The following is a 27,810-nucleotide window of genomic DNA, read 5'->3' as shown; positions in this document are numbered from 1 at the left end:
TTCTCTCAAGGTGTGGCTCAAGCCTGAGCCTGTGAAATACCGTTGGGTAGTTTTATTATTGACTGTAATGGAAGACTAAGGTCTAGAGGAATAATCATAAAATACCTCTGTATACACATGGGTGTGTGTGGACTTACAGTATGAGTATTCCATGAAATTTGAAGTAGTGAAGGATTTAACAACATGCATTATAGACTCATAGACTTTAAGGTCAGAAGGGACCATTACGATCATCTAGTCTGACCTCCTGCACAACACAGGCCACAGAATCTCACCCACCCACTCTTGTAACAAACCCCTACCCTATGCCTGAGTTATTGAAGGCCTCTAATCGTGGTTTAAAGACCTCGAGGTGCAGAGAATCCTCCAGCAAGTGACCCATGCCCCACACTGCAGAGGAAGGCGAAAAACCTCCAGGGCCTCTACCAATCTGCCCTGGAGGAAAATTCCTTCCCGACCCCAAATATGGGGATCAGCTAAATCCTGAGCATGTGGGCAAGACTCACCAGCCAGCACCCAGGAAAGAATTCTCTGTAGTAACTCAGATCCCACCCCATTTAACATCCAATCACAGACCATTGGGCATACAGGCGAGTCTCATCTTACGCGGGGTTAACGTGTAAAGCGAAATCTCTATACTCAATGTATAGTCAAAATTACATTGAGTGCTTTCTTACCCCACCTTCCTGACCATGTTGGGTAAATCCAAAGGCTGTTTTAAAATGTTATTTGAAGGCATCACTAGAAAAGAACAGCATGTTTTTCTTGAGGTGTAACCCAAATGATTTCTGTAATCTAGGGACATAACACCAAACTACATTATTGCCAAGAGTGAAAAGGTCAGACTAGGGAACAATCAATTTGCAATCAGACTGTTTATTAAAGACCAAGGAGCACAAGGCAAAATCAGTTCTGGGGCTTATAGCAAGACAGAAAGACAATGAAAAATAGTCCTGAAACCTTGAAGTTAAAATATTTCTTGTAGTAGGTAACTGTCAAAGGTCAGCTAAAAGTGGTAAGTGTGGTGTTTACATTTTTGTATAAGTAAGGATTGTCAGTCCTCCCCTTGCTGGCACAAGCTTAATTCCCTTTAGATATTTGCGAAGTTTAAATAATTTTCCTGCATTTCTAATGGCAGCAGCTTGGAATATTCAAGTTATAAAGGGTATTAATGTTTCTGAAACATTTTGGATAACTGGGGAGTTGCACTATGTGTGATGCTATGGCTTAGGATTTGAGAAATGCTCTCTCTAGTGGCTAATAGGAAGTTTTCCTGGGCAAGAACTGGCCCCTTCTGAAAATCCTAAATTTCCTTTATCTTTGCAACCATAAAGGATTTTTTAAAAATCTTCAAAGTGTGAACAGAACGCAAACCAATTCAGTGCTGTCTTCCAGACCCTCCTCTGCTGCCCTGGTTGCCTCTACTTATGTCAAGATGCAGCGTGGCTCTGCTGTTTCAAATCCAGTATTACTTTGCTGCTGCTTGGGAAAGCTTTGAAAAATGTTAAAAGGTGGACTTCAGGGAACAAGAGAGAAAAACCCACAGAAGTCTGTACTAGTCCCCAGCGTCTCCCATCCCCTAGGAAGTAAGAGGCTCTGGGGTAGGGGGAGGGAACAGAGAGAATGCTGCTGCTTTTTCCCCTCAGCACCAGGGGGGCATGGGCATGTGTATATGTGGCCTATTCATAGAAGGCGTAGCCCTCCAGAGTAGGAATCCTAGTACCTCGCTTATTTCAGTAGGAGATGTAGGCATGCCTTCTCACCTGGGCAGATGGGATGCTTAACTTTCATATAAGTCTTTGGCTAATAGGTTAGTGCTCTGTCTATCAGTTGTCTAGTATGTCCTGTATTTGAGAGGATGGATTATGGGACTTGTGTAAATGGGTAGAAGGTGTGCAAGCAGACACTTGGATATGTGTGTTGGAGAGCGACTGGGATACATTTTTAAAAAGCATAGGTGGGAAGGAGAAATTATTGGAGAGAAGGAAGAGTGGAAAATAGTGGAATGGTAGACAACACAATAAAGGAAGACACATCTAGTAGAGGGAGGCAAACAAGAACCAATGGCTGAAATCTGAAGCCAGACAAATTCAAGTGAGAAATAAGGCACAGATTTTTAAGAGGATTAACAACAGAAACAGAGTAGCAAGGGAAGTGGTGGATTCTCCGTTTCTTGATGTCTTCAGATCAAGAATGAATGCCTTGTAGGAAGTTATGCTGTGGTCAAACACAAGTTATGGGGCTCAATTCAGTGGTACCTGGGTGAAATTTAATGGCCTGCAACATACAAAAGGTCAGACTTAGATGATCTAATGGTTCCTTTAGGCCTTTATTTCTGTGAATCTATAAGAAGTAAAGGAATAGAGGGAAAGAGGAACAGACTGAAAACAATGCAAGAAAAAATACACCATGTTCCACTGTAAGGAAGATGAAAGGGGGTGGGGAGGGGGACCATGGAGTGAAGCCAGGAGGGCAAAGAAGCAATCACAAAAACAAGAGAGATGTAGTAATTTCCATCATTACATGTTTGTAATTAACATATTGATCAGCATCTGACAATTAACTACTAGTCTTAACTGTTTTATTTCTTTAAATTGCATGGAACGTGGCCTGTGGTGAGAGGAGGTATGAGGTCACAGGCGTTTAACACACTGGGAAGTAGGCTTAGTCCTTTGGCTAGCAGGTGTTTGGATAAAAATGGGTCTTTAGGTGTGTTTTGGGGAAAAAAAAGTTTATACTGCAAAAACCTTATAGTGATCACAAAATTGGCATAATTAAATAGTTTTTGCCGTGCTAGTATAAGTAAGGAACACTTTAGCAGCTAGGTGTTTCACAGAATCATAGGACTGGAAGGGACCTCGAGAGGTCATCTAGTACAGTTCCCTGCACTCATGGCAGGACTAAGTATTATCTAGACCATCCCTGACAGGTGTTTGTCTAACCTGCTCTTAAAAATATCCAATGATGGAGATTCCAGAACCTCCCTAACCAATTTATTCTAGTGCTTAACCACCCCGGCAGTTAAGAAGTTTTTCCTAATGTCCAGCCTACACCTCCCTTGCTGCAATTTAGCCCATTGCTTCTTTGTCCTATCCTCAGAGGTTAAGAAGAACAATTTTTTTCCCTCCTCCTCGTAACAACCTTTTATGTACTTGAAAACTGTTATCATGTCACCTCTCAGTCTTCTCTTTTCCAGAGTAAACCCAATTTTTTCAATCTGCCTTCAAAGGTCATGTTTTCTAGACCTTTAATCATTGTTTATGTATAGATAGATATAAAATGTAGTAACTCTTTTTTAAAATGGAAATCACGACATGATCCAGTCCAATCATTTTTTTGTTGGGGGGAGGGGAGGGATACAATGGAAAGGGAGTAACAAGATTTGGTCAGGGAAATAACAAGTGCACTTATGGGGAAGAAGGAACGATGGGAGGAGGACTGGGGAGAAGTATGTCAATAGAATGCATATAATGTGATGCAGAATGACTTTAAGGTTTCGTAACTCTTACTAAGCTTAATTTGTGTTTAAATTCTGTGTATGCTAACGGGAGGATAGATATCTTAAGTCAAAATGTTTTGGTGATCTAATACTGAAGACCTAACAAATGAAGATAGATTAAGGGCTTGTGTACCTTACAAAGTTAAATCAACATAAGGCAGCTTATGTTGACCTGACTATGGAGGTGTACCTACTATAATGCTCCTCCTGCCGGTTTAATTATTCCGCTACCCTGACATCATAAAAGCACCTCGACAAGCGGTGTAGAGCTTAGGGTGTGTAGTTAGAGCGACTCAGTGTCAGTATAGACACTGCATTGCTTAGGTCACCCTAAGTGGCCTCCGGGGGTATCCCACAATGCCCACTGTGACCATTCTGGTCACCGTTTTGAACTCTGCTCTCCTGCAGCCAGATACACACCCATGGGCCCCTCCTCTTTTAAGACCCCAAGAAGTTTTGAAATTGCTGTTCCTGTTTGCTTGGCATGGACAGCTCACATTGTATCTTCCCAGCTAAGTATGCCGCTCCACGCAGCAAACGCACTTCTGTGGGGGGTGAGGAGGCTGTGGGTCTGTGGCTGGATCTGTGGGGAGAAATCACTGTAGGGACGCCGGGGGGAGAGAATCACAAGGACCTCACTACATTCCCTCCCCCCATTCCATGCATCTTCCAGGGTTGCAGCAGTACCTGAGGCACTCCACCCCACGGGAGATTAAACACGACAGCTGCACAGACACCCAACTGTGAGAGCCTTGTTGGTGTATGTGTTTGTGAATTCCCTGTTCCATTCCCTTTAAAAATACTTTCCCCTGCATGTCTGAAGTTTACCTCAGCATTACATAGGTACGTTTGCATGGGTGTGGAATAAAAATCTACTTATGGAAACGGAATTTATCTCTCTTATTCTCCAGGCTGCTGCTAACATTCAAGACAATAGCAATAGGTGCACGTGCATTTTTAGTGTCGGGCCGCACAGCAAGCATTACAAGGTTCATAGCACACTGCAAACAATGCCAGGCTCAGCACACTACAGCAACACACATTACTGTGGCTCAGTGTTAAAATGCTCCTTCAAGGCCTCCCTCAGCTGAACGGTACCCCCTCCCGTTGAGCTCCTCTTACAGTCTTATGTTCATAACGTACTGCACAGTACTGAAGAGCAGTGCAGGATCCATGCTTTCTGACAGAGCTGGCTGGCTCGTAGGTTACCAGGGCAGTTGAAAAGCATCTAGAAACCTAGTAGGATGCCCATAGAACGATAGGATTGAGAAACCTGAAACATGTGACATGTACCTGCCTCCATGAGGCATTGCAAACCCCTTCCTAAAACACCCTGAGGCCAGTTGCACAGTGGGATAGCTACCCACGGTGCACTGCTCTCTGTCGATGCAAGTGCTGCTACCGTGGCTGCGTTTCGCCGACACAAGGAGTGTCGTGTGGACACGCAACTGGTTTACTTGCGTACTTACTGTATGTCAATGTAATTTAAGTCGACTTAACTTTGTAGAGTAGACATAGCCTAAATGGAAACAGACAGAATAAACACTTGGGAGTATTTTAAAACCTAGTTGTAATAAAAGTAATGGCTCTGCTTAATGCTTAAGGATGCATTTCATGTTGTTTTCTCCTGTTAGTAGGTTTGCGCACTTTTAAATATCCTGTAAAAAGCATGACTGAGAACTAAAAGGAAGTTAAAGACTATTGTGCGTGAATAAGTAGATTATCCAATGTTATCCATGAATTAGGTAAGAGAATATAGTTTTATACGTTTTCCTTTAAGGGTCAGCTTTTTGCTGGTAGGTGGGCTTCTGGGCATCTGAGCATTGTAGATCTCCACACATTGTTTTTGTTTTGATCAAAGTTAGTTTAGCGTTTGTGAAATCTTCCAGAATGAGAGCTCTGTTTATCCACAGAATTAGGTGCAGCACAAGCTGTAGCGGTAAAGCTTCGTCATATTGCCTGTCACTCGTTCCTCATTCTTCCTTGCAGGGACCACCTGTAGGACTGAGAATATAGGTGAGTCTCCATATTCATTCAGTTCTTCTGTCTTTTAGATTCTGACCCCCCCCACATGTCAGTTGTGGTGGAGCAGTTTGTGAAAGAAAAACTTGTCCAGTAAGAACTGGAATAGATGACTGATTTTTTGATAATCCACAAAACAGCCAGTAGATATAAACTGCTGTATTTTTGGCTATTTTGGACATTGGCCATCTTTGAGGGAGAGACCTACAGTAAAAGTCACCATGTCCAACTACTCTGTTCCTGTCACTGTTTCTCTTCCCCTCCTCCTCTCCACCCCTTACTCTTTACCATTGGTAGACAGCCAGCTCAGGGGACTATTATGTTGGACTTTGCTTAAGTGATTCATTGTTTGCCTTTCTACCAAGCTGGCTTATTTTTTTCCTAATCACTTGTCAGTGAACAGCAAAGACTTCAAGTGTTGTTGCTGGTTCTTTATTTCTCTTTACTTGAACTTCTGGTTCATGAAGATGTACAGTATTGTTCTTTTACTCTACACAGTGTATTCAGCTTTATCTTTTAGAGTCTCTTCTGTTTTTTGGTGCCTTTATTATTATTATTATTATTTATTTTAAACTGTCAGCCATAGGCTTTGTGAAGGTCATATGTCACATGAACTTGCAATACCGGATGTTCTCCTGCATAACTCTTGCTTCCACTAACAAGGAGGCTTTGAGTCAAAGTCACCCATCTCCATCATGGAGCCAACTTGAGTCATGTTTTAGGGCTGGTCCCCACTTAGTCCGGACTTCGGACTAAGGTACGCAAATTCAGCTACGTTAATAACGTAGCTGAATTCGAAGTACCTTAGTCCGGACTTACTGGGGTCCAGACGCGGCCGGAAGTCTCCCCCCGTCGACGCTGCGTACTCCTCTCGGAGAGCTGGAGTACCGGCGACGATTGTGGGCACTTCCGGGATCGATCCGGGATCGATTTATCGCGTCTTAACCAGACGCGATAAATCGATCACAGAACATCGATTGCGTGCCTCCGGACCAGCCGGTAAGTGAAGACTAGCCCTTAGTTTTGGTATCCACACCTGACTCCTCATATTTATTTAGTTATGTCACTTTTCCAGCTTCATTCTGTCCATTCAGATGAGCAGTAACTGCTGTTGCCATCGTTGCTGTCCTTGTGCACCATTTTATTTCCTCTCTGCTGAATCTTACCTCTCTGCTCCTTCTTTTCTTGTTACTAGCAGAGTGCAAATGTTCAGGTTTGATGCTGTGAATGCAAATGTAGCCTTGTTGCTGTTTGTGGGATGCTATTTTTTTTGTCTTTTGGAAGAGAAGTAGTCAGCATGGCTAATCTGGCCATATTTTTGTCCACAGTATTAATATAGATATTTATTGGGTATTAGTTTAAATACTTGTTGGTTTTATAATATTACAGAAGTCAAAACCAGTATTTGCTTTTCTAGTATGCTGAAATTAGAAGGAAAGAATAATGTTATTTCCCACTTTAAGTGCCTGTGAATACGTGATAAAAATTTAATTGAGAGAATAATGCAGATATTGCTTCTAGTCATTTTTCCCCCCACATATGAAGAACCCTTACCTCATCCTTCTGACCTTAGGAGCTGTTTAAGTCAGTCAGATTCTGAAGAGATTAATACAGAGAAACCACACTCACAATCCAAGAGGAATTGTGAGTTGAAAGTTTAATACCTGCTTTTGTTTTTAGGGCCATGTAACACTGCAGTACATTTATAGGTCGCCTGTTTATTACACTTTTTTTTAATTTTTAAATTAACATTCCTCTAGGGAGGTTAGAATTTAATAGTAGCATGCACCAAAACTGAAAATATTCAGACACAGTAGATGGTTGAGTGAGAAACAAGTTGGTCATATTCTTTAGTGTGTGACTGCAACTCTTTTAGGACCAATTCCCATTGACTTCAGTGGTGCAGGTCAGGTCGGTGGGTCTTGATTTTCAGAATCTAGCCTCCAGCTGTGGATATAAATACTTGTGGGCACTAAGATTTGCATGCTAAAGTGATGCATTCTAACACCTGTGTTCACAGGTAATAGAATGTTCACACTCACACACCATCCTATGTGTGCGCCCAGGTGTTCTTCTCTTTTGGCTTCATGTGCAGGTTTTCATGCTGATGTATGCATGTGCAAAACCGAGCATGCATAATTGGAGACTGGGTGGCGGTTCCACTGGATATGCTTTAATATCATTTAAAAAAATAACTGGTCATATTTTAACTTTATTTGTGTAACTGAACTGTTTAAAACCAGTATAGTAATATTTTATAACCTTTATGATCAACACAGCTGCCTTTTCATTGTTCATATGTAGGAGGTGATGAATTAGTGATGCAGGAACCTTGCTATAATAATCCTCTTTAAAAATGTGGTTCTGTTGATAATGTGTGGCTGTCTACTTCTCATGAGGCTGCTAAAGTCAACTGGCAACAAATTAGCTATTTAAACTTTTTGAATTTAATGATGACTTGGGGTTTTCAGTCCTTGGCTTATGTCCTTGCTTTCTTAAATTGTGCTGGAATGATCATTTCTCCCATTGTCCCTTTTTAAAGCAGACTGGGGAAAAGAGCAGCTTCTTTTAACTGATGGGGAAAATGGAAAAGAGTACAAAATGTCTTTCCTTTTCTCACTCTTTTCAGCTAAAATAATTTCACTTTGTGGAACTGAAATATCACTATTTCAGGTAAGCACTTCCCTTGATTTCTGTTAGATTGTCACTTTCTTGATGTTTCATACTGGAATGTGCTGTGTTTCTTGACTTTCTATCTGTAGTCTGCTGAGGCTTCTGTTAAACTACTTCAAAACAGCTTGCTTTGTAATGACAAGAGGAAATTGGCTTTCCATTGAGTCTCAAAGTCTGTGAAAGACTTTAGGGCAAGATCTGTAAAGTCCGATAGAAGACTAAGCTCTAGTTTGAGTGCATGAGATAATACTAAATTAGTGACATAAGCCACCATTGATGTATGTGAAAATCTCTTTGAATCATATTAAATGTAGCCCTTCTGAAGTCTTGCTGCTCCAAAGGATGAACTCCCCAGTGAGTTTGGGTGATTGTTCCAGAGAGGAAGGACTGTTGTCCATTAATTAGGACACTAGACAGACTTGGGTTCAAGTCTCTTCTCCGCTACATACTTTTGTGTCTTGAGGCATGTCCCTTAGCCTCTCTGTGCCTTAGTTCCCCATATGTAAAATGGGGATGTTAATACTTCCCTACCTCATAGAAGTGTTATGAAGGTAAATATATTAATGAATGTGAAGAGCTCACACGCTGAAATAATGGGGGCTATATAACTACATCTCTACCCCGATATAACATGACCTGATATAACACGAATTCGGATATAACGCGGTAAAGCAGCGCTCCGGGGGGTGGGGCTGCGCACTCTGGCGGATCAAAGCAAGTTTGATATAACACGATTTCACTTTGGCTCTCGAGGACAGCGTTATATTGGGGTAGAGGTGTACCTAAGATACATAGATCATTAAGGTCCGCCAGTTCCTCACAAGAAAGTTTCAAGACTGCAAATATGGTCAGCTTTGATTATTTCCAGTGTGTACTTGATATAAATCTGGGGTAAAGCCACATTTAAACACACAAATGGAGATTTTCAGCAGCCCTGAATGCACAGCAGATCCCACTGAGGTTAGCGGGCATTTGCAAGCACTCGGTACTTGTGAAAATCCAGCCACTTGTTTAGGTGCTTAAGTCTTGGCGTCTAGCTTTGAAAATCTTGGTTCTGCTCTCAAATGTTTGGTTGAGTATAATTTTTTAAAACCAGTTTTTAGCTATTTAAAATTGGAAACATTCATTAAAACATAGCTACAAACCGAACCCTCAGTTTTTCTGCTTTTTCTGTGTGGTGAGATTAACTTAGTTATTTGACTTTAACATCTTGTTTCTAGAAGGTACATATCTATCGGGAATGCTAATAATTATCCAAATGAATAGGCTGTCTAGCTTTCAGAATGCAGTCTGTTTAGGGGGCATATTTCACAATCTTATTACTTGTGTAATTTGAAGTTGAGATGGTTACATAAACCTTAACAATTGTAGTGACAGGTCTCACTCATTCCGAAGAGTGAGTATATGGTTCAGCAGTATAAAACAGTAAATTGTCCTTGCAGTTTATTGATCAAAATGTTCTAGCCCTTGAAGAACTTGCAAGTGTGACTTTTTTTTTTTTCGTTTATGAGGCAGACTATATTTACTGTGCAACAATGTTCATGGTGTACTTTAAAAGGGAAAGTGGAACCAAAAGGCTTATAATTATTAATTGGAGTCTGCTGTCTGTATCTGTCATCTTCAGTTCATTTCAAAATAAGTCCTATTCAAAAGTCCTTTTAAAAAATGTCACAACATCGGGACTTTAATATGAAAAGTTTCCCCTGCTGAACCTGTAGGAGACTGAATGAAAAGATGACTTCATGTAAAATAGGATTGTTCACAAAGTAATGGATTTTTTTAAGTTAACCATAACTCTTGTCATATTTTCATGCTATTTTAGATCAGAGGAGGGCAACCTCCATTTCCACCAGGAGGAGATTTAGGTGTGGTTTTTACAGGCTAAGACTGTGCCCTCTTTCTTCTATGTGCAGTAATACAGGGCTGTGTACTGGTCAAGGCCATACTAATGAAGGCAGTATGGTTTAAACTGGTAATTCCAAATGCAGTTGTTTAACATTGTTTTACCTCTGGGAGGGGTAAGAAGTCTCATCAATGTGGTGCACATGGCGTACCCATGTTACGTTTTGAAATATGGAGATTTATTAGATTTGCTGCAGAATCATCCTAGTTAGTTCTCCTACGAAAGAGACAATGCAGGCCAGAATTTCATCCAGTGATTTCTGCATCAAGCCAAATAATTTGGGGCTAAACTGAAGGACATCTTTCAGAAAGACATCCCATGTTGATTTAAAGATTTCAAATGAGTGGTGCCCTGCCACATTCCTTGGTTCCATTGGCTAGTTACCCTTACTGTTAAAAATTTGCAACTTATTTCTAGTTTGAAATGTTCATGTGTTGGCTACTACCATACCAGGAAGCAAACAAGAAAGTACATTTAACTAAAAAATATATGTATACATAAACACACATTTATTTAATTAAATGTCTGATAGCTTAACTACTGTAGATAAACTTTTTTCTTAAATGAACATTGTCTGATACAAACATCTTTTGTTTATTTTCAAAGTTTTCATTCGGTATCAATCCAGCTCTTGTTAGTTTTCTGACAGCAGAGCGTAAGTGTCAAAAAATCAATCAGAGAGTGTTTTTTAAATGGATTCTTCGGCCACACATTTGTATAAGTATACAAAATAAAGCCTCCATATTTTAACACTGGTTCATTTGAAAGCTTCCCCAGTTATCTTTCCTGCTGTTCCTTTTGATATGAACTTCTACTACAATATTGTAATTACATGTATTGAACAGCTCACAGTGTAATAGAAATCTTTTCTTCTATTATTGATGACTTTTTCATTATCCTCTTTGTATGTTTGTTTCCTTCCACATACACTTGGAACTGTAAAGATTTCTTTGTATTACCCATCATAGCACATAAACTAGTGAAATAAGTTGTGAAACAGTAGAGAATCTGATGGATAAGCACATACGTTTTTGGTTAGATACTTTTGCTTTAGATAACATATCTCGTGGCTTAACCACGAGATCTTGCACGATCTAAAAAATAAAAAGGAGTCATATAAAAAATGGAAACTAGGACAGATTACAAAGGATGAATATAGGCAAACAACACAGGAATGCAGGGGCAAGATTAGAACGGCAAAGGCCCAAAATGAGCTCAAACTAGCTACGGGAATAAAAGGAAACAAGAAGACTTTTTATCAATACATTAGAAGCAAGAGGAAGACCAAAGACAGGGTAGGCCCACTGCTTAGTGAAGAGGGAGAAACAGTAACAGGAAACTTGGAAATGGCAGAGATGCTTAATGACTTCTTTGTTTCGGTCTTCACCGAGAAGTCTGAAGCAATGCCTAACATAGTGAATGCTAATGGGAAGGGGGTAGGTTTAGCGGATAAAATAAAAAAAGAACAAGTTAAAAATCACTTAGAAAAGTTAGATGCCTGCAAGTCACCCGGGCCTGATGAAATGCATCCTAGAATACTCAAGGAGCTAATAGAGGAGGTATCTGAGCCTCTAGCTATTATCTTTGGAAAGTCATGGGAGACGGGAGAGATTCCAGAAGACTGGAAAAGGGCAAATATAGTGCCCATCTATAAAAAGGGAAATAAAAACAACCCAGGTAACTACAGACCAGTTAGTTTAACTTCTGTGCCAGGGAAGATAATGGAGCAAGTAATTAAGGAAATCATCTGCAAACACTTGGAAGGTGGTAAGGTGATAGGGAACAGCCAGCATGGATTTGTGAAGAACAAATCATGTCAAACCAATCTGATAACTTTCTTTGATAGAATAACGAGCCTTGTGGATAAGGGTGAAGCAGTGGATGTGGTATACCTAGACTTTAGTAAGGCATTTGATACGGTCTCGCATGATATTCTTATCGATAAACTAGGCAAATACAAATTAGATGGGGCTACTATAAGGTGGGTGCATAACTGGCTGGATAACCGTACTCAGAGAGTTGTTATTAATGGTTCCCAATCCTGCTGGAAAGGCGTAACGAGTGGGGTTCCGCAGGGGTCTGTTTTGAGACCGGCTCTGTTCAATATCTTCATCAACGACTTAGATATTGGCATAGAAAGTACGCTTATTAAGTTTGCGGATGATACCAAACTGGGAGGGATTGCAACTACTTTGGAGGACAGGGTCATAATTCAAAATGATCTGGACAAATTGGAGAAATGGTCTGAGTTAAACAGGATGAAGTTTAACAAAGACAAATGCAAAGTGCTCCACTTAGGAAGGAAAAATCAATTTCACACATACAGAATGGGAAAAGACTGTCTAGGAAGGAGTACGGCAGAAAGGGATCTAGGGGTTATAGTGGACCACAAGCTAAATATGAGTCAACAGTGTGATGCTGTTGCAAAAAAAGCAAACATGATTCTGGGATGCATTAACAGGTGTGTTGTGAGCAAGACACGAGAAGTCATTCTTCCGCTCTACTCTGCTCTGGTTAGGTCTCAGCTGGAGTATTGTGTCCAGTTCTGGGCGCCGCATTTTAAAAAAGATGTGGAGAAATTGGAAAGGGTCCAAAGAAGAGCAACAAGAATGAGTAAAGGTCTTGAGAACATGACCTATGAAGGAAGGCTGAAAGAACTGGGTTTGTTTAGTTTGGAGAAGAGAAGACTGAGAGGGGACATGATAGCAGTTTTCAGGTATCTAAAAGGGTGTCATAAGGAGGAGGGAGAGAACTTGTTCACCTTAGCCTCTAAGGATAGAACCAGAAACAATGGGTTTAAACTGCAGCAAGGGAGGTCTAGGTTGGACATTAGGAAAAAGTTCCTAACTGTCAGGGTGGTTAAACACTGGAACAAATTGCCTAGGGAGGTTGTGGAATCTCCGTCTCTGGAGATATTTAAGAGTAGGTTAGATAAATGTCTATCAGGGATGGTCTAGACAGTATTTGGTCCTGCCATGCAGGCAGGGGACTGGACTCGATGACCTCTCGAGGTCCCTTCCAGTCCTATAATCTATGAATCTATGAATCTATACTAAAGGTAGATGCTGTTGTCTATTAAGACACATTTCCTAAGGATTTTTCCCCTCATATTTTTCTTCCCAGATGACTTGTATCCAATATAACCCATTACAAGATGTTCCATATTTATAAACCTGGACACTATAAATATATGGCAGATCATTTGCATTGGGAGAGCTGCTTCACACAGAATCTATGAGCACAGGTTATAGCTATATTTGGTTCAAGGAAGCAGAATTGCGCGGGTAGGTGTTAGATATTAGTCTGTATTTCATTTGACCAGCCTTAAAATCAAATCTTTCTAACATGGCCATCTTCACTTCATGATATGAATACTGGTTTTCTATCTTGAATAAAGAAGGGATACTGCAAGCCATGAAATTGAGTGTTGTTTTTCCTTTTACATTTGTCCAAATAAAGTGGCACAAACAAGCTTTGTTTACTATAACTCATAAAATAATCCCCATAAATGCATTTTCTTCTTTTACTGATTGTGAGAGTACAGACTATGGATTTGCCCTGAAAAACTCTTGCTAGGGGAAAATAAGTCCTTCAAGTTACCTTACTTTTCTGGTGGAGCTATCAAAAATCTCATCACTAACCCAGGCAAGGCAAAATCCTGCATAATATTTATATTTAAATATAATTTTGTCTTACAAGAACTGTACAAACATTAATTGAGTAGTCAGTTAAACTTGTCTAATGTAATTCTTAACTGGGACAAATACTGTTTTTGTCTTATGTTGTTTGTACGTATGAATTCTGTTTGGGTATTTTATATAGTTGAAAAGCAGCGTGGAAGCGTATTTCTTCATTGTCCATTACTACTTAGACTCAGGCTTGGGACACTGGCTGTCCAACATTCGATTGACCTTTCTGATGACTTCAGAGTCCCAGCAAAGCATGGTTGAGATCTCCTATTTGAAATCATCAAAAAATATCTTGTGCATCTGCTAAGTTAAATGGGAAGAGGGGAGTTAGTTTGTGGGGAGTGAGTAGGTTGAACAGGCACCTGGAATGGGAGAAGGTGGGTGTGAATTGCTAAAGATGACTATTTTAAATTGTTCCTTCCCCTCAAAGCTGCCTTTTCATTAGCAGATTGTGGCCCTCCAGTCACTTTCAAGCCACTTTGTAGCGTAAAGCTGAATTAGAAACTCTTCGGTCTCCTGAAACTGGCAGACTAATGGCAGAGTAAGCTACCGCAGTAAGAGAATTTTGAAAGCTTTAAAACGGACAATTTGGGATTTTGGAGAACTATGAAATTTTATTTTCCCTTCCTGTCTTCCCAGTGTTAGCTATGTGTAGGGCCCTACCAAATTAATGGCCGTGAAAAACGAGTCACGGACTGTGAAATCTGGTCTCCCCCCGGGAAATCTGGTCTTTTGTGTATTTTTACCCTATACTATACAGATTTCACAGGGGAGACTAGCGTTTCTCAAACTGGGGCAACCCTCAAGAGGATTGTGGGGGGAGTTGCAAGGTTACTGTAGGGGGGTTGCGGTATTGCCACCCTTACTTCGGCCACTCACCTCTGAAGGCAGCGCAGGAGAGGGGTCAGGTGCCCAGCTCTGAAGGCAGCGCCCCACCAGCAGCAGCGCAGAAGTAAGGATTGCAGTACCCTACCATGCCACCCTTACTTCTGCGCTGCTGCCTTCAGAGTTGGGTCAGGACCTCTACAGTTACACCACCGTGAAATTTCAGATTTAAGTATCTGAAATCATGAAATTTATGATTTTTAAAAATCCTACGACTGTGAAATTTACCAATATGGACTGTTAATTTGGTAGGGCCCTAGCTATGTAGAAGCATGAACAACCAGAATAGACCGGTTTGGCAGTCTTTTGTTGGATCTTTATTTTGAAATGCCTGTTGATTGTCAGTAAAATACTCTGAAAGTGAGGACATGCATGTCGTGAAAGAGCTTAAAATAAATCTCTTTTCATTAAGAATTCCATGTTGTAAGCCAATGGCTCTCAAACTTTTTTACTGATGACCCCTTTCACATATCAAACCTCTGAGTGTGACCCCCCTTTATAAATTAAAAACATTTTTAAATATATTTAACACCGTTATAAATGCTGGAGGCAAAGCGGGGTTTGGGGTGGAGGTTGACAGCTCGCAGCCCCCCATGTAATAACCTCATGACCCCCAGTTTGAGAACCCCTTTTGTAAGCAGTCATTATTTGAAATTAGTAATATTAATGCATTTTTTTAATTACTTCTGCATCACCTCTTGGCGAATGCAGTTTTATTGATGGATTCCTTTTGTCTGTCTGTCTGTATGCATTACTCCAAAAAAAAAAAAAAAAATTGTCTGTTAATCTGGTTACCTACCATTTGTAAGATTTGAACATTTATGGATGCCATAGAACTTGGTGTATCTTCCTTAATTTGTGTTTGTTCTCAAACTTCACATTATTATTATTATTTATTACACAGATGAAACAATTATTTCAACCCCATTTGGCTCTATACTGTAGGAAGTACATAGTAGGAGATAGTCCTTGCCTTAAAGAGTTTCTGATTATTTTATAAAATTATGTTTTAGTAACCTTGTACACGTAGATTAACCATTCATATTTTGGTAAGTGCACTTTGTTTTAAACCGAACACTAGATTATCTTTAACACTCTTTAATAGATTATCCAAAAAAGTGCCTGATTTCCAGAAGTGCTTATGCAAACTGGCAATTTATGCATGCAAATGGATACTGGGACGTATAACTTGCCATTTATATCCACCAGTATTCAGTGTGTATGCTCAGTTGATGTAACTGTATGTTCAGTTACGCAGGAAATGACACAATAATTTTTGAAATTCTTATTCTTAAACAAAATTCCAAAGTAGAGTTGAAAATCTGAATCTTTGAATGTTTATCTGAATCCATCCTATTAAGATTTCCCCGTCACTATTTATACAATGCTTTAATATTTGTTCAAGAAAAAACACACCAACCCATTAATATTTAGAGAGAATATGTGGTGTTTAAAGATTACAGATCTATGGCATTTAAAGCAGGATGGTAACTGGCTGAAAGTCTTACGTGATCCTCTCCAGTGCTTGCTACGATTTTCACAAACGATGACACTTTTCAGCAAGATATCGCCTGCCAGCAGCCACCAGCTGATTGAGCGAAAGGCTATACAGTTGCGTATTTGGCTGATGTTTATCTGTCATGGACAGGCAGGGATCTGGAAACTGGTTTATCCGCCCAGGACAATCAATTGCTTTACCAATCCAAAACTTGTTCAACATTTGCGGGTCGAAAGCTGCCTTTCTGAACATCAAAGCACATTGAATAGGTTGTATGAAGTCAGCTTTTAGTTTCACACAAAAACATTTATTCTTTGGGGTAAGATAAGGCCATGTAGAAATTAACCTACTGAAAGTAAGTGAAAAACAATGCGAAGTGACTGGCACAATGGATTGGATAATGAATTACATACCCTCTTTTCTAAGTCATAAGTTCAGATCCTATCCAGGTTACTGCTAGCTGGATATCTAATAGCTGTGTCTCTACGGTATGTGAGATGAATTGGGGTATTCTTCAGTCTGTTTCATGGTGAGTTAGCATCTGAAATTTGAGCATGTTGTGCCAGCATACTTGGAGTCATTGCTAGTAGTTTCAGCAGAGAGGCCAAAGATTGAATGAACATGAAACTGAACTAGCTTCTCAGGGATAGTGGTGGGGCAGTGTGGTGGAGCTTGCACTACCCATGTATCCGTTTTGTGGCTAAATGGAAGATTTCATTCTGTGGAGAACTAAGGTAGTGTCTTTTCCCAAGCAGCCAATTACCCTACAATTTGAAAACTTTTTGTTTTGTTTTGAATATATTAAGGCAGTTTTTCCTGTTCAAATGCACAAAAAATAAGGGGTTTTATTTTTTGGTTTGCTTTTTTAAGCAGACACTTGGAAGAAACCTTGTGGGTCAGACGAAAGATCCTGAGAGTCTGACGGTAATTAATGCTGCATACATATAAGAACTAAAATATCTTCGTTAACTGCAATTTCCAAATGTCTTTTTATATATGAAAACTGTTTCCTTCTGTAAGATATGCTGTTTGTTACACTCCTGTTTAATTATTGTGGTGTTCTTATTCATTTTCTAATGGTCTTTTAATTTTTATCACCTTGTGACATCTCAAGCAACAGGAAACTGGGTAGGGAACGAACTTAATTTGACATCCCTGAGATAACATGCTACTATTACAGAGAGATGAGGGAGCAACCTTTAGCCCTGAGCATTTTATACAAACAAAACAGCAGGAAATAGAGATGATTGTGGCAGTGTAAAGAGTCAACTTTACTCTCTAGAAATAGCCAATAAATGTCTTGTATATTTAGGTTTTGGGGGGGGGGGTGTCAAGAAAAGATACCTGACTTTTCCTTTTATTGTACCTATATAACTCATCTGAATGACGGACGTGGGTGAGGTAATAATATCTTTTATTGGACCAACTTCTGTTGGTGAGACAAGCTTTCAGAAGAAGAGCTTTGTGTAGCTCGAAAGTTTCTCTTTCACTAACAGAAGTTGGTCCAATAAAAGATATTACCTCACTCGCCTTGTGTCTCTAATATCTTGGGACCAACACAGCTATTACCACCTGCAAACAACAATGGAAGATCTCTCATTTGAATGGTAGTTTTTCTACAGTGTACATGCCCACAGGCAAAATATACAGAACTTGTATATGTATAGGCATAACTCACAGCAGGTTTGTTAAGAAGGGGAAATTCAGTTACCTCTAATAGTGTTTCTATGAAAACCTGGCTTGGCCCCATAATTTAAAAAAAAATCTCTGAACTCTTTGAGTACCTATGGATTAACACTAAGGAATACTAACCCAAGAGTGAGAATCGTGAGTTTATGGTGCCTTTAGAGGAAGTGTTTCCTCCTTATCTCTATTTTTTCCTTACTTTTGCAGGTGCATATCAGCCTGAATCTTTGATTCTATTTGTTTAATTTTTCTCTTTTTATATTAGCTTCTAAGACCATGGAAAGAAAAGAGAGGCAGGAAATCACCCTGGAACACTTTTTACAGTGGGGATACATTAAGTTTTCAACCACAACTTTCAAATGTGTCACAAACTGAGTATACTAATGCTCGTAGTGGTTACCTATGACACTTTGACCAACCCCTTTTAAAAAATCCTGTTTACACAGTTTGATTTAAATGACCCCCTGCCTTGCCCTAAAAAACACTGCTCTACTTTTAACAGTATCTGGGTTCTAAATAATGGCTCTTGTAAAAATTTGTTAGTAGTAACATTGATTCCATTAGAAGCCTGCAGTAAAGATGTGAATGACAGTTATCTTACATGCTAGTAAAAATGTCCTTTGCTGGGATTAATTCTTGTAGCTTGAGTTTCACTTTATCCAACTATCTGGGTTTTTAGTTTCTGTGGGTTAGAAACACAGATAAGTCCCAGAACAAATTGCCTAGGGAGGTTGTAGAATCTCCATCATTGTAGGTTTTTAAGAACAGGTTAGACAAACACCTGTCAGGAATGGTCAAGTTATTGCATAGTCCTGCCTTGAGTAAGGGGTTCTGGACTAGATGACCTACACTTCTATGATTCTGTAAAGGGAGACTTGTGCTTTTTCCCCCTTGGATAAATGAACTTGAATTTAAATATACAAAAAAGGGGTTGGGTGCAGAAAAAGGAAAGAAAATTAGAAATAATTCTTTGTTTTCTTTAACCATGAAGCCTTCTTTGGACTGTTGGGAAAACAACAGAAAAAGTGAAGTTTTAAGATTAAAATACTTTTACAGTGATGAGGATTTTGAATTTGAGGGTTTAAAAAAAAAAAGAAAAAGTGTGCTTTAAGAAATTGTTTTCTTTTGGAAAATGGCAATCTTCTGAAGCAATATCAGCCAGCAGAAAATGTTTCACACCAACAAATACTGAGGCTCAAGTTCTCCCAGTTCTTGACTGTCAGACTACAAATGCAAAATTCAAGATGTCACACACAATCTCAGGGGCTTTTACAGCAAGGTCCACTTATTAACTTTTTCCAGTGCTTCCTTGATAGGTTGGAGTGACAGAAATACCTATGAAACGGATTACACTTCTCATGTTGCGATACAACCCAGCAGTGAAGAAATAGATTGCTAAGAAGTAAATGGCATAAAACCCAAATCTATCTTCAGCTATTAAAACGTGTTGCTTTCCACCCAAATGCAGCCCTGTGTGAAAGAGTGTGAAATATATATGGCATACTCCCAGGGATTTTCCTTTGATTTTTTCTGACATAAATGGGGGGGGGGGGAGGGGGAAAGAGAGGAAGGGCTATGGGGGAAAGGGGGGTTAAGAGGGAGAACAGAAATAAGAAAATAGTCCGTGCTTTTCCTTGTTTTACTCTTCCCCTTTTCAGCCTTTTAGATTTTCTTTAAAGAGACTTTCAAATGACTTCCACTGATCCTTGCTCACAGCCTGGTTCCCCTATGGTTTGTTTTTTATGGATGGACAAGTGTGCATTGGTGCCTCTGGGAGTGCAACTTAATACTGCTGTGGGCAACTAGATTGTCCACAGCAGTAGAGCTGTGGCATAAAGGGGAGCGGGAGAATAAATAATAGAACTGGCAGGTTGGAGATGCTAGTCGCATTCCATGCCACATTAAAACATCCTGCTAATAAGTCTCAAGGGGAAGAATTGGCCTGGAAAATGTAAGGTTTCTTTAAAAACCTGTTACCATAAAGCCCTTTGTGGTGTTTGTCTTAAGGCTGTACAGTTGTGCAATAGCACTGGTAACGTCAGTCAGTGCTGTATCTTATTTTTACCTATAAGATGCATCGTGGTATGGAGTGTATAATCCCTGGGATGTTTTTCCTGTCTACAATATGTTGATGAGGTTTTGAGAATACTTGGAGTAAGTGCAAGTGAGGGGACTTGTATCCTAGTGTCTTCTGAGCCCTGGGTAAAAGTGAGGAGTAAAGACTTGGAGGCTTTCATTCATTCTATTCACCGTAGTCCCACCTATCCAAAGGTCTTTGTTTCCATTCTGATTAAGATGATTTTTCCTGTTTTATCTTCAAGCATGTATTTAGTATAACTGAGAACTACTTAGAGCTGGGTGTTAATTCTAAGATTAGTGTCTTTTCTGCTGTTGGTTCATCACAGTGTTTTTTTTCTTTAGCCTATAATCCATCACAAATGATTCCAAGTCATCACTTTTAAGATGTTCTTGAAAGAGAAAAGATCTTTTAGAGAGGGGCATGTCTTTTTCCTTCACTCAATCTCTTGTAATTACTGTCTTTTGCCTGCCCTTATCAAGGCAAAAGATCTGTTTTTCAAGAGCTTTAATGTAACTTTTTCATGTCCCTTTGCTCTGCAGAGCTTTTAATATGGAGTCAATTTCCACTGATTTCTAAAGTGTATAGATAAGCAACAAATGTATATAATAGTAGGCTGTTTTCATTCATCATCTTCACTAGTTCATTCATCACATGGAGTTTGTTGTGAAAAATCCTGACTGAAAGCCCATCTTGGTTGAAATTCAGGGTTAAAGTAAGATGGTTGCGCAGTACTTTATGTATCGGGGGTAGCCGTGTTAGTCTGTATCTACAAAAACAACAAGGAGTCTGGTGGCACCTTAAAGACTAACAGATTTATTTGGGCATAAGCTTTCGTGAGTAAAAACCTCACTTCTTCGGATGCATAGAGTGAAAGTTACAGATGCAGGCATTATATACTGACACATGGAGAGCAGGGAGTTACTTCGCAAGTGGAGAACCAGTGTTGACAGGGCCAATTCAATCAGGGTGGATGTAGTCCACTCCCAATAACAGATGAGGAGGTGTCAATTCCAGGAGAGGAAAAGCTGCTTCTGTAATGAGCCAGCCACTCCCAGTCCCTATTCAAGCCCAGATTAATGGTGTTGAATTTGCAAATGAATTTTAGTTCTGCTGTTTCTCTTTGAAGTCTGTTTCTGAAGTTTTTTTGTTCAATGATAGTGACTTTTAAATCTGTAATAGAATGACCAGGGAGATTGAAGTGTTCACTTACTGGCTTATGTATGTTACCATTCCTGATGTCCGATTTGTGTCCATTTATTCTTTTGCGGAGGGACTGTCCCATTTGGCCAATGTACATGGCAGAGGGGCATTGCTGGCACATGATGGCATATATAACATTAGTAGATGTGCAGGTGAATGAGCCCTTGATGGTGTGGCTGATGTGGTTGGGTCCTCTGATGCTGTTGCCAGAGTAGATATGGGGACAGAGTAGGCAACGAGGTTTGCTACAGGGATAGGTTCCTGGGTTGGTGTTTCTGTGGTGTGGTGTGTAGTTGCTGGTGAGTATTTGCTTCAGGTTGGGGGGTTGTCTGTAAGCGAGGACTGGCCTGCCTCCCAAGGTTTGTGAGAGTGAGGGATCATTTTCCAGGATAGGTTGTAGATCGTGGATAATGCGCTGGAGAGGTTTTAGCTGACATCTAGTGGACAGTAGTTCCCGCAACTTGTGACGTATAGTACTGTAGACCCCTTTTTCATTGCTTTTAAATTCCTGGGGATATACATTTCACTCTGTAATCCTTCACTCCAATCTACATGTGTGTATGTATGTATCTGATATGTATATTTACCCATCATAAAAAATTGAGCTGTATACTGGTGGCAATTCATTTGTAGCAGATTGCATTAACGTTTTGTTGAATGAACTCAGCATAGGAATATTTTGAAGACCGAAGAATCCAAATGAAGAGTGTAAAGTTAAGCTCCCAGGATTTTAATGTTATAACTGTGCTTGAACACACACACAGAGGAAAAGAGGCGGGGCGGCTTTTTAATGTCCTGGATATATCTAAGGGTATGTCTATACTACTCACCAGATTGGCAGGCAGCGATCAATCCAGCAGGGGTCGATTTATCGTGTCTAGTCTAGACGTGATAAATTGACCCCCCCGAGCGCTCTCTCGTTGACTCCAGTACTCCACGAGGGCGAGAGGCGCAGGCGGAGTCGATGGGAGAGCATCAGCAGTCGACTCACTGCAGTGAAGACACCGCGGTGCGTAGATCTAAGTATGTCGATTTCAGCTATGTTATTCAAGTAGCTGAAGTTGCGTAACTTAGATTGATCCTCCCCCCAGTGTAGACCTGGCCTAAGAAACCTTCTCCACTCTTGCTAAAATATATGCTATAATTCAAATAGAAATTAGGGGCTTGATGCAGGAATTATTGGGTATGGTGTATAAATCAAAAAGTAAATGTATTGACTCTGAAGATCATAGAGAAATAGAAAACAAGTTGAGACACTTGCATGGTGGAATTATTACCTAAAACCAGTATCAGAGGGGTAGCCGTGTTAGTCTGAATCTGTAAAAAGCAACAGAGGGTCCTGTGGCACCTTTAAGACTAACAGAAGTATTGGAGCATAAGCTTTCGTGGGTGAATGCCCTCTTCATCAGACGCAAGACTGATGCGTCTGATGAAGTGGGCATTCACCCACGAAAGCTTATGCTCCAATACTTCTGTTAGTCTTAAAGGTGCCACAGGACCCTCTGTTGCTTTTTACCTAAAACCAGGTTATTGTAGGTATTCACTATAAGCATTTTATTCTTCTAAAATACTTCTCACATTATTTAAAATGTGAGTTCTGAGCCATTTGTAATTATTTATGTTCTGCAGGAATCACTTTGTAATATACAAAACCTCACATTTCCTGTATAAAAGTACATGGCTTTTACGTGTCTTTTATATCAGTCTTTTGTGTCCTGTGTTCAAACAGATGGATGTTTCTGTTTGATTTAATGTAATATCTAAAACTCCAGTATTGCATAAAAGCCATATATTGTTGAAAGGTGGACATATTAACATTTTTTGTTATTAGTATAAAACTATATAAGGATAATCAATGTTTTATGTCCTGATTTTAGAGATCCAAATATTAATATAATAAATAATCCTTTCTGTTATGTCCAGCTGGGAGGTGCCAGCATGCCTTCAGTGCTTTTTATTTTATCAGCAGCTGAGAAATTATGGTGGTTTATCTGCCACCAGGGCAGCAGTTCATCTCTCCATAAGGAGAAGAGTGTCTTCTTCATGACACAGATTGTAATTAAACCACTTCCAGGTAGCACTGCTGTCATTCAGGCTGATGTCCCTTTTCAGTTAACTCTTCCCTTTTTCTATTTGACCATTTTAATATGGATCCCAAGAAGAAATGTTAGCCAGCCTGCAGATATTTCTAAAAATATGGCAGTGCTTGGTTAAATGTGTGAGAGGGGAGCATGAGTTGGTTTGTCATGGAACATGTAAAATCTCCCCCCCCCCCCCATCTTCCCCTTGTAAATGTTAGCTAAAGTTATTTTTTTAAAGAAATTGTGTTGACAATGAAGATTGTTCCATATTCACTGTAAATTGTAACACTCTGATCTGGGAACATATAAAACCTCAATTCTGTAAAGATTTACCCATATGTTTAATATCAGTGGGATTACTGATGTGTTTGAAGTTAAACATGTACAAATGTTTTGCAGAATCAGGGCCTAAATGACATTACATTTATTTTTTACTTTAGATCATGGAATATATAAAGAAAAAAATATAGTAATAATGGAAGTGTAACATGTACAAAAGCAAGGAAATTTGGATCTAGAGTAACTTATCCAGATAAGTGGTATGGCTTATGGGGTAGAGGAAAAATGTCCAGAGGGCTGCACAGCTTTGATGGCAAAGCTATCTAGTCATGTGGTTTTCCCGAAGCAGGTTTTATTACTAAATTGTTGTAATTATTTGTTTCTTCTACAACCCAATGGGTGCTAGGTGCTTTCAGACACTAAATGGCTGATATTGTTAACAGTGGACATGGAGACTTTATTCTCTCCTGGTAGTGGTGCCTCTAAGGGCTTGTCTATGCTACCTGCCGTATCGGCAGGCACCGATCGATCCAGTGGGGGTCGATTTATCGTGTCTAGTCTAGGCGCGATAAATTGACCGCCGAGTGCGCTCCTGTCGACTCCGGTACTCCACCGGAGCGAGAGACGCAGGCGGAGTCGAGGGGAGAGCGTCAGCAGTCGACTCACCGCAGTGAAGACACCGCAGTGAGTAGATCGAAGTACGTTGACTTCAGCTGCGTTATTCACGTAGCTGAAGTTGCGTAACTTAGATTGATTTCCCCCCATCCCCCAGTGTAGACCAGGCCTAAGTCAGTGTTGAGGCTCCTTAGGGGGGAGAGGTGTGTGGGGGGGGAGGGGATGGTGCATGCTTACATTTTGTCTGTGCAGTTTCCGTTATGTGGATAAATAGGACTTCAGTCTCCAGGGGGCTGTCACTCTGGCACCTTTCACCACCACTAAATTCGCTTAGCCTAAAAACAAAATCCAATTATATTTGGAGAGTGTAAAGTGGAGCCAGGCTGGCAGCCACCTGATGTGACTGACCTAAGAATACTTCACCACGTTTCTAACTTTGTTCATCAAAGCTGTTCATGTTGGACGAGGAAGTTAGAGAAGATTGTTCACAATGTTCAGCAATAGTCCGGCAAGGTCTTTAATAGTATTTGAAGCTTTAAAGAAAGAGCTGAGGCATCCCAGCTAACAAGTGTGAAGCTGGAACAGCTGACCATGTAACAGTACAGTATAGAAAGGAGTAGACTTCAGGCCCGCTCCTTTGAGCTCACAACTCTGAAATGCCCTTTTCTGCACTTTTCAGTGGTGGACCTGTGGCACTTGCTTGTGATCTTTTGTTTTGTTGGCCTTTGGTTTTATGTGCATAAGTCTCTATCTCTCTCCAGCCCCCTGCCCACCGATGCTGTATATATAATGCATACACATATGTATAATTTGTAAACCTTGTATGGTGAGGTTGGGAAGTTGTTTCTTCTGCTGCTATTCCTGGACTCCTATGGCCACACTGGTCATTTGCTAGTTCCTTTAACAAAAGGTCATTAATCCAGAGCCAATCGGGAATAGATACCAAACCTTTTAAAATGTGTTGGGATTTATTATTACTTTGAAAATTTAACCCTTAATTAAAATTTTTTTTTTCCTACTCAGATATACAGTGTGTGTATATAGTGTCTGAGAAACTTATTGTATGTAAGACAACTATTTAATATTTAGTATGTTGTGGAATTTAAAATAAAGCAAAGAATATTTTTATTAATGTAACAATTTTATAATAGTATTTTTAGGTAGCACAGAAATGCATACAACCATAAATATACTGTAGAAATCAAACCCAGTAAATTTGCAAACCTGTGTTGATTTAAATAAGACATACACATCAAGCCAAGATCACCCTGTGAGCCTTGTGCAGCATTTTAGTATCTTTGATAGGTTTCAGAATGTTTTAGTCACACATTTGAAGTGGCATTTCCCTAAAATGATGCACATTCTTCCATTTCTCCTAAATAATTTTGTTTATTGTTAGTTTGAGGTGACCATGAGGCTTAATAGTGCAGTTGACTGTTGCATGAACTGTTCATAATGAGCATTTTGTTATTTCTCTTTATTTCTGTAGGCTGTTCAATTAACCTCGAGACGATGGCTGAACCTGCAGGAATACCAGAGTAAAAAACTGATGGCAGACCATGGGGTTACAGTTCAGAGATTCTTCGTGGCTGACTCTGCGAATGATGCCCTGGCGGCTGCTAAGAGACTAAGTAAGTTGACTAGTAATGGGTGATATCTCCTTTGCTAGATACCACCCTGGAAAATAAATTGCCTTGTAATAAGTTATATTAGTTGCACACAATCTTAAATTTGATGTTTATTGTAGAAGTTTGAAATATCATCCAGTCAATAAGTGCTTGTTTCATTGCACATGTGAAGCAAGCTTTATAACAGCAATATTTTTCAGAGCGTGGTTTTATTTCCACCATAATGTTATTTTGTAAACAGCATATAACATGGAGTCTTTAACATTGCTTATGTCAGTTTTAATACATTCAGAATCAAGACTGCAACATTATGAGGGTCTGCTATAGAAATCATTGTGATGTCATGAGCAGGGTCATGACTTCGGGAGCAAGGGACAGAAACAGATGAACGTCTTTTAAAAAACAACAACCTTGTTTTCAAACAAAACTCTGTTCTAACAAAGGAAGAAAACAAGTATAAATAAAATTACTTTTAAACAGATTTATATTTGTGTATAGTGGGTTTGTTCATATGTGGACTCTGAGTCACATAAAGGTGAGTGACAAAAGATGTGTGACAAAAGCCAGGAAAGGAACCCAGATGTGCTAAATCCAAATTCTATGCTTTGTTCATGTTCCGTATCAACATTGTGGCGTACCTGCTTGAAGAATTTGGCACAGAGTATTGAAATACACAGTGTTCCTGTGTCACGGGGACTTCGGCTCAAACATGACAGAGTAGCTGTGCTATTCAAAGAGAATGTGGTTTGGTAAATCACCCTGCTTTTAAGCATTTTAAAAAAAATCTGATTAGTAGATATTTCTATTTGATAGCAGCTTGCCCTTTTTTCCCCACTCACCGTTCTTAATCAGAACAGGTTGGCACTACAGCCGTCATATTACTCGTGGATAGTCTATCTTCCAGCAATTGTCTGTTTAACAATAAAAAAGCTGTTTTTTGTCTGATGTTTCTTATATTTATAAGCTATTTAAATATACCGTTTAGTTAAATATTCTCAAATATTGCACACAAGAAAGTAAATTAACATGGTTATATCAGAGACCTGAACTGACCTCCAGGAGCTAAAGGGTATTAATATAATGGTGTGATGAATCACTTAACATCATTAGAATTGTGGACTTTTCAGTAATTGAAACTAATTTAAACCTTTTGATGTTGACAGAAGTATTAAACCCTATTTTTCAAAATCATTTCAAACGAACATTAAATGTTTCCATTTTGGTCATTATGTAACTTAAAATGACAATGATGTGACCTACTAGGTGTCTGATGTATATGATTTGTAAAGAATTGTCTGCATAAGAAGCCCTTTTGTAATACCCGTATATGTTTGTTGTTGAAACCAGTTTAAAACATGGCTTGTCTCAAAGTGCAGATATTATCGTGATTTGTTGTGCAGTATTTTAGCTTGCTGATTATGTGCTTGAGATTCTTACTGTCAGCAATCTCTGTACAAAAAGTGCACCTTAATATTAGAAAAGCATGGAACATGACAATGCAAATGTTAAGGCAGAATACTTCTGTATGCATTCATTTTAAGAATTTTTCAGTGTATTTCAATACAGTAGTCTCATATTAACATGTTTCTGTTCAGCTAGGGAAAGAAATGCCAGTTGGAAGTATCTAAAATATTCATCTGCCCAATGATATACTGGAATAATTGAAATAACTTTTTTCAAGTTTTGTTCATTGAAATGAGCATGCATCCTTTTAGTTTGAATGGACCTCTGGATAGTAAAAATAACTTTGTATATTAAAAGAAAAACTTAAACTATCGTGAGACCAGATTCTGCCTTGAGTTGTTTGTATACAACTTCACTGGGTGCATTGGAATTCGGTCTCAAGTTTGTAATCCAAGTCAATGTCAGTAAATGTGAAGTTTACCTTCCTTGAATTTGTGGAATTCTGATCATAGATTCTTCTCTGGAGCCTCTTGCTATTGATTATTGACTCTTCTGAGTCAGAATTAGACTGACCGCAGTGGAGTGAGAAGTATTTCTTTTTGGACACTTTCTCAGATCATTGTCTCCATGACATATGGGAATGAGGATATGGAGGTAGATATTACCAC

At 39.5% G+C, this 27,810-nt stretch overlaps 1 protein-coding gene across 2 annotated transcripts in view; it reads left to right on the top strand.

Annotated features, from left to right (window-relative positions):
* SUCLG2 (succinate-CoA ligase GDP-forming subunit beta) overlaps nt 1-27,810 on the top strand; it is a 210,535-nt gene that overhangs the window by 15,424 nt on the left and 167,301 nt on the right. For both annotated transcript variants that reach the window (XM_005297815.4, XM_065550711.1), the window contains one exon: nt 25,600-25,741. In XM_005297815.4, the coding sequence (XP_005297872.3) occupies nt 25,600-25,741 (142 nt within the window). The remainder of the gene's footprint in view (nt 1-25,599; nt 25,742-27,810) is intronic.

Source organism: Chrysemys picta, chromosome 7 (genome assembly GCF_011386835.1).
Source record: "Chrysemys picta bellii isolate R12L10 chromosome 7, ASM1138683v2, whole genome shotgun sequence".
NCBI lineage: Eukaryota > Metazoa > Chordata > Testudines > Emydidae > Chrysemys > Chrysemys picta.
The sequence above is the reverse complement of the archived record's forward strand: the minus strand, read 5'-3'. Positions and strand labels throughout refer to the sequence as shown.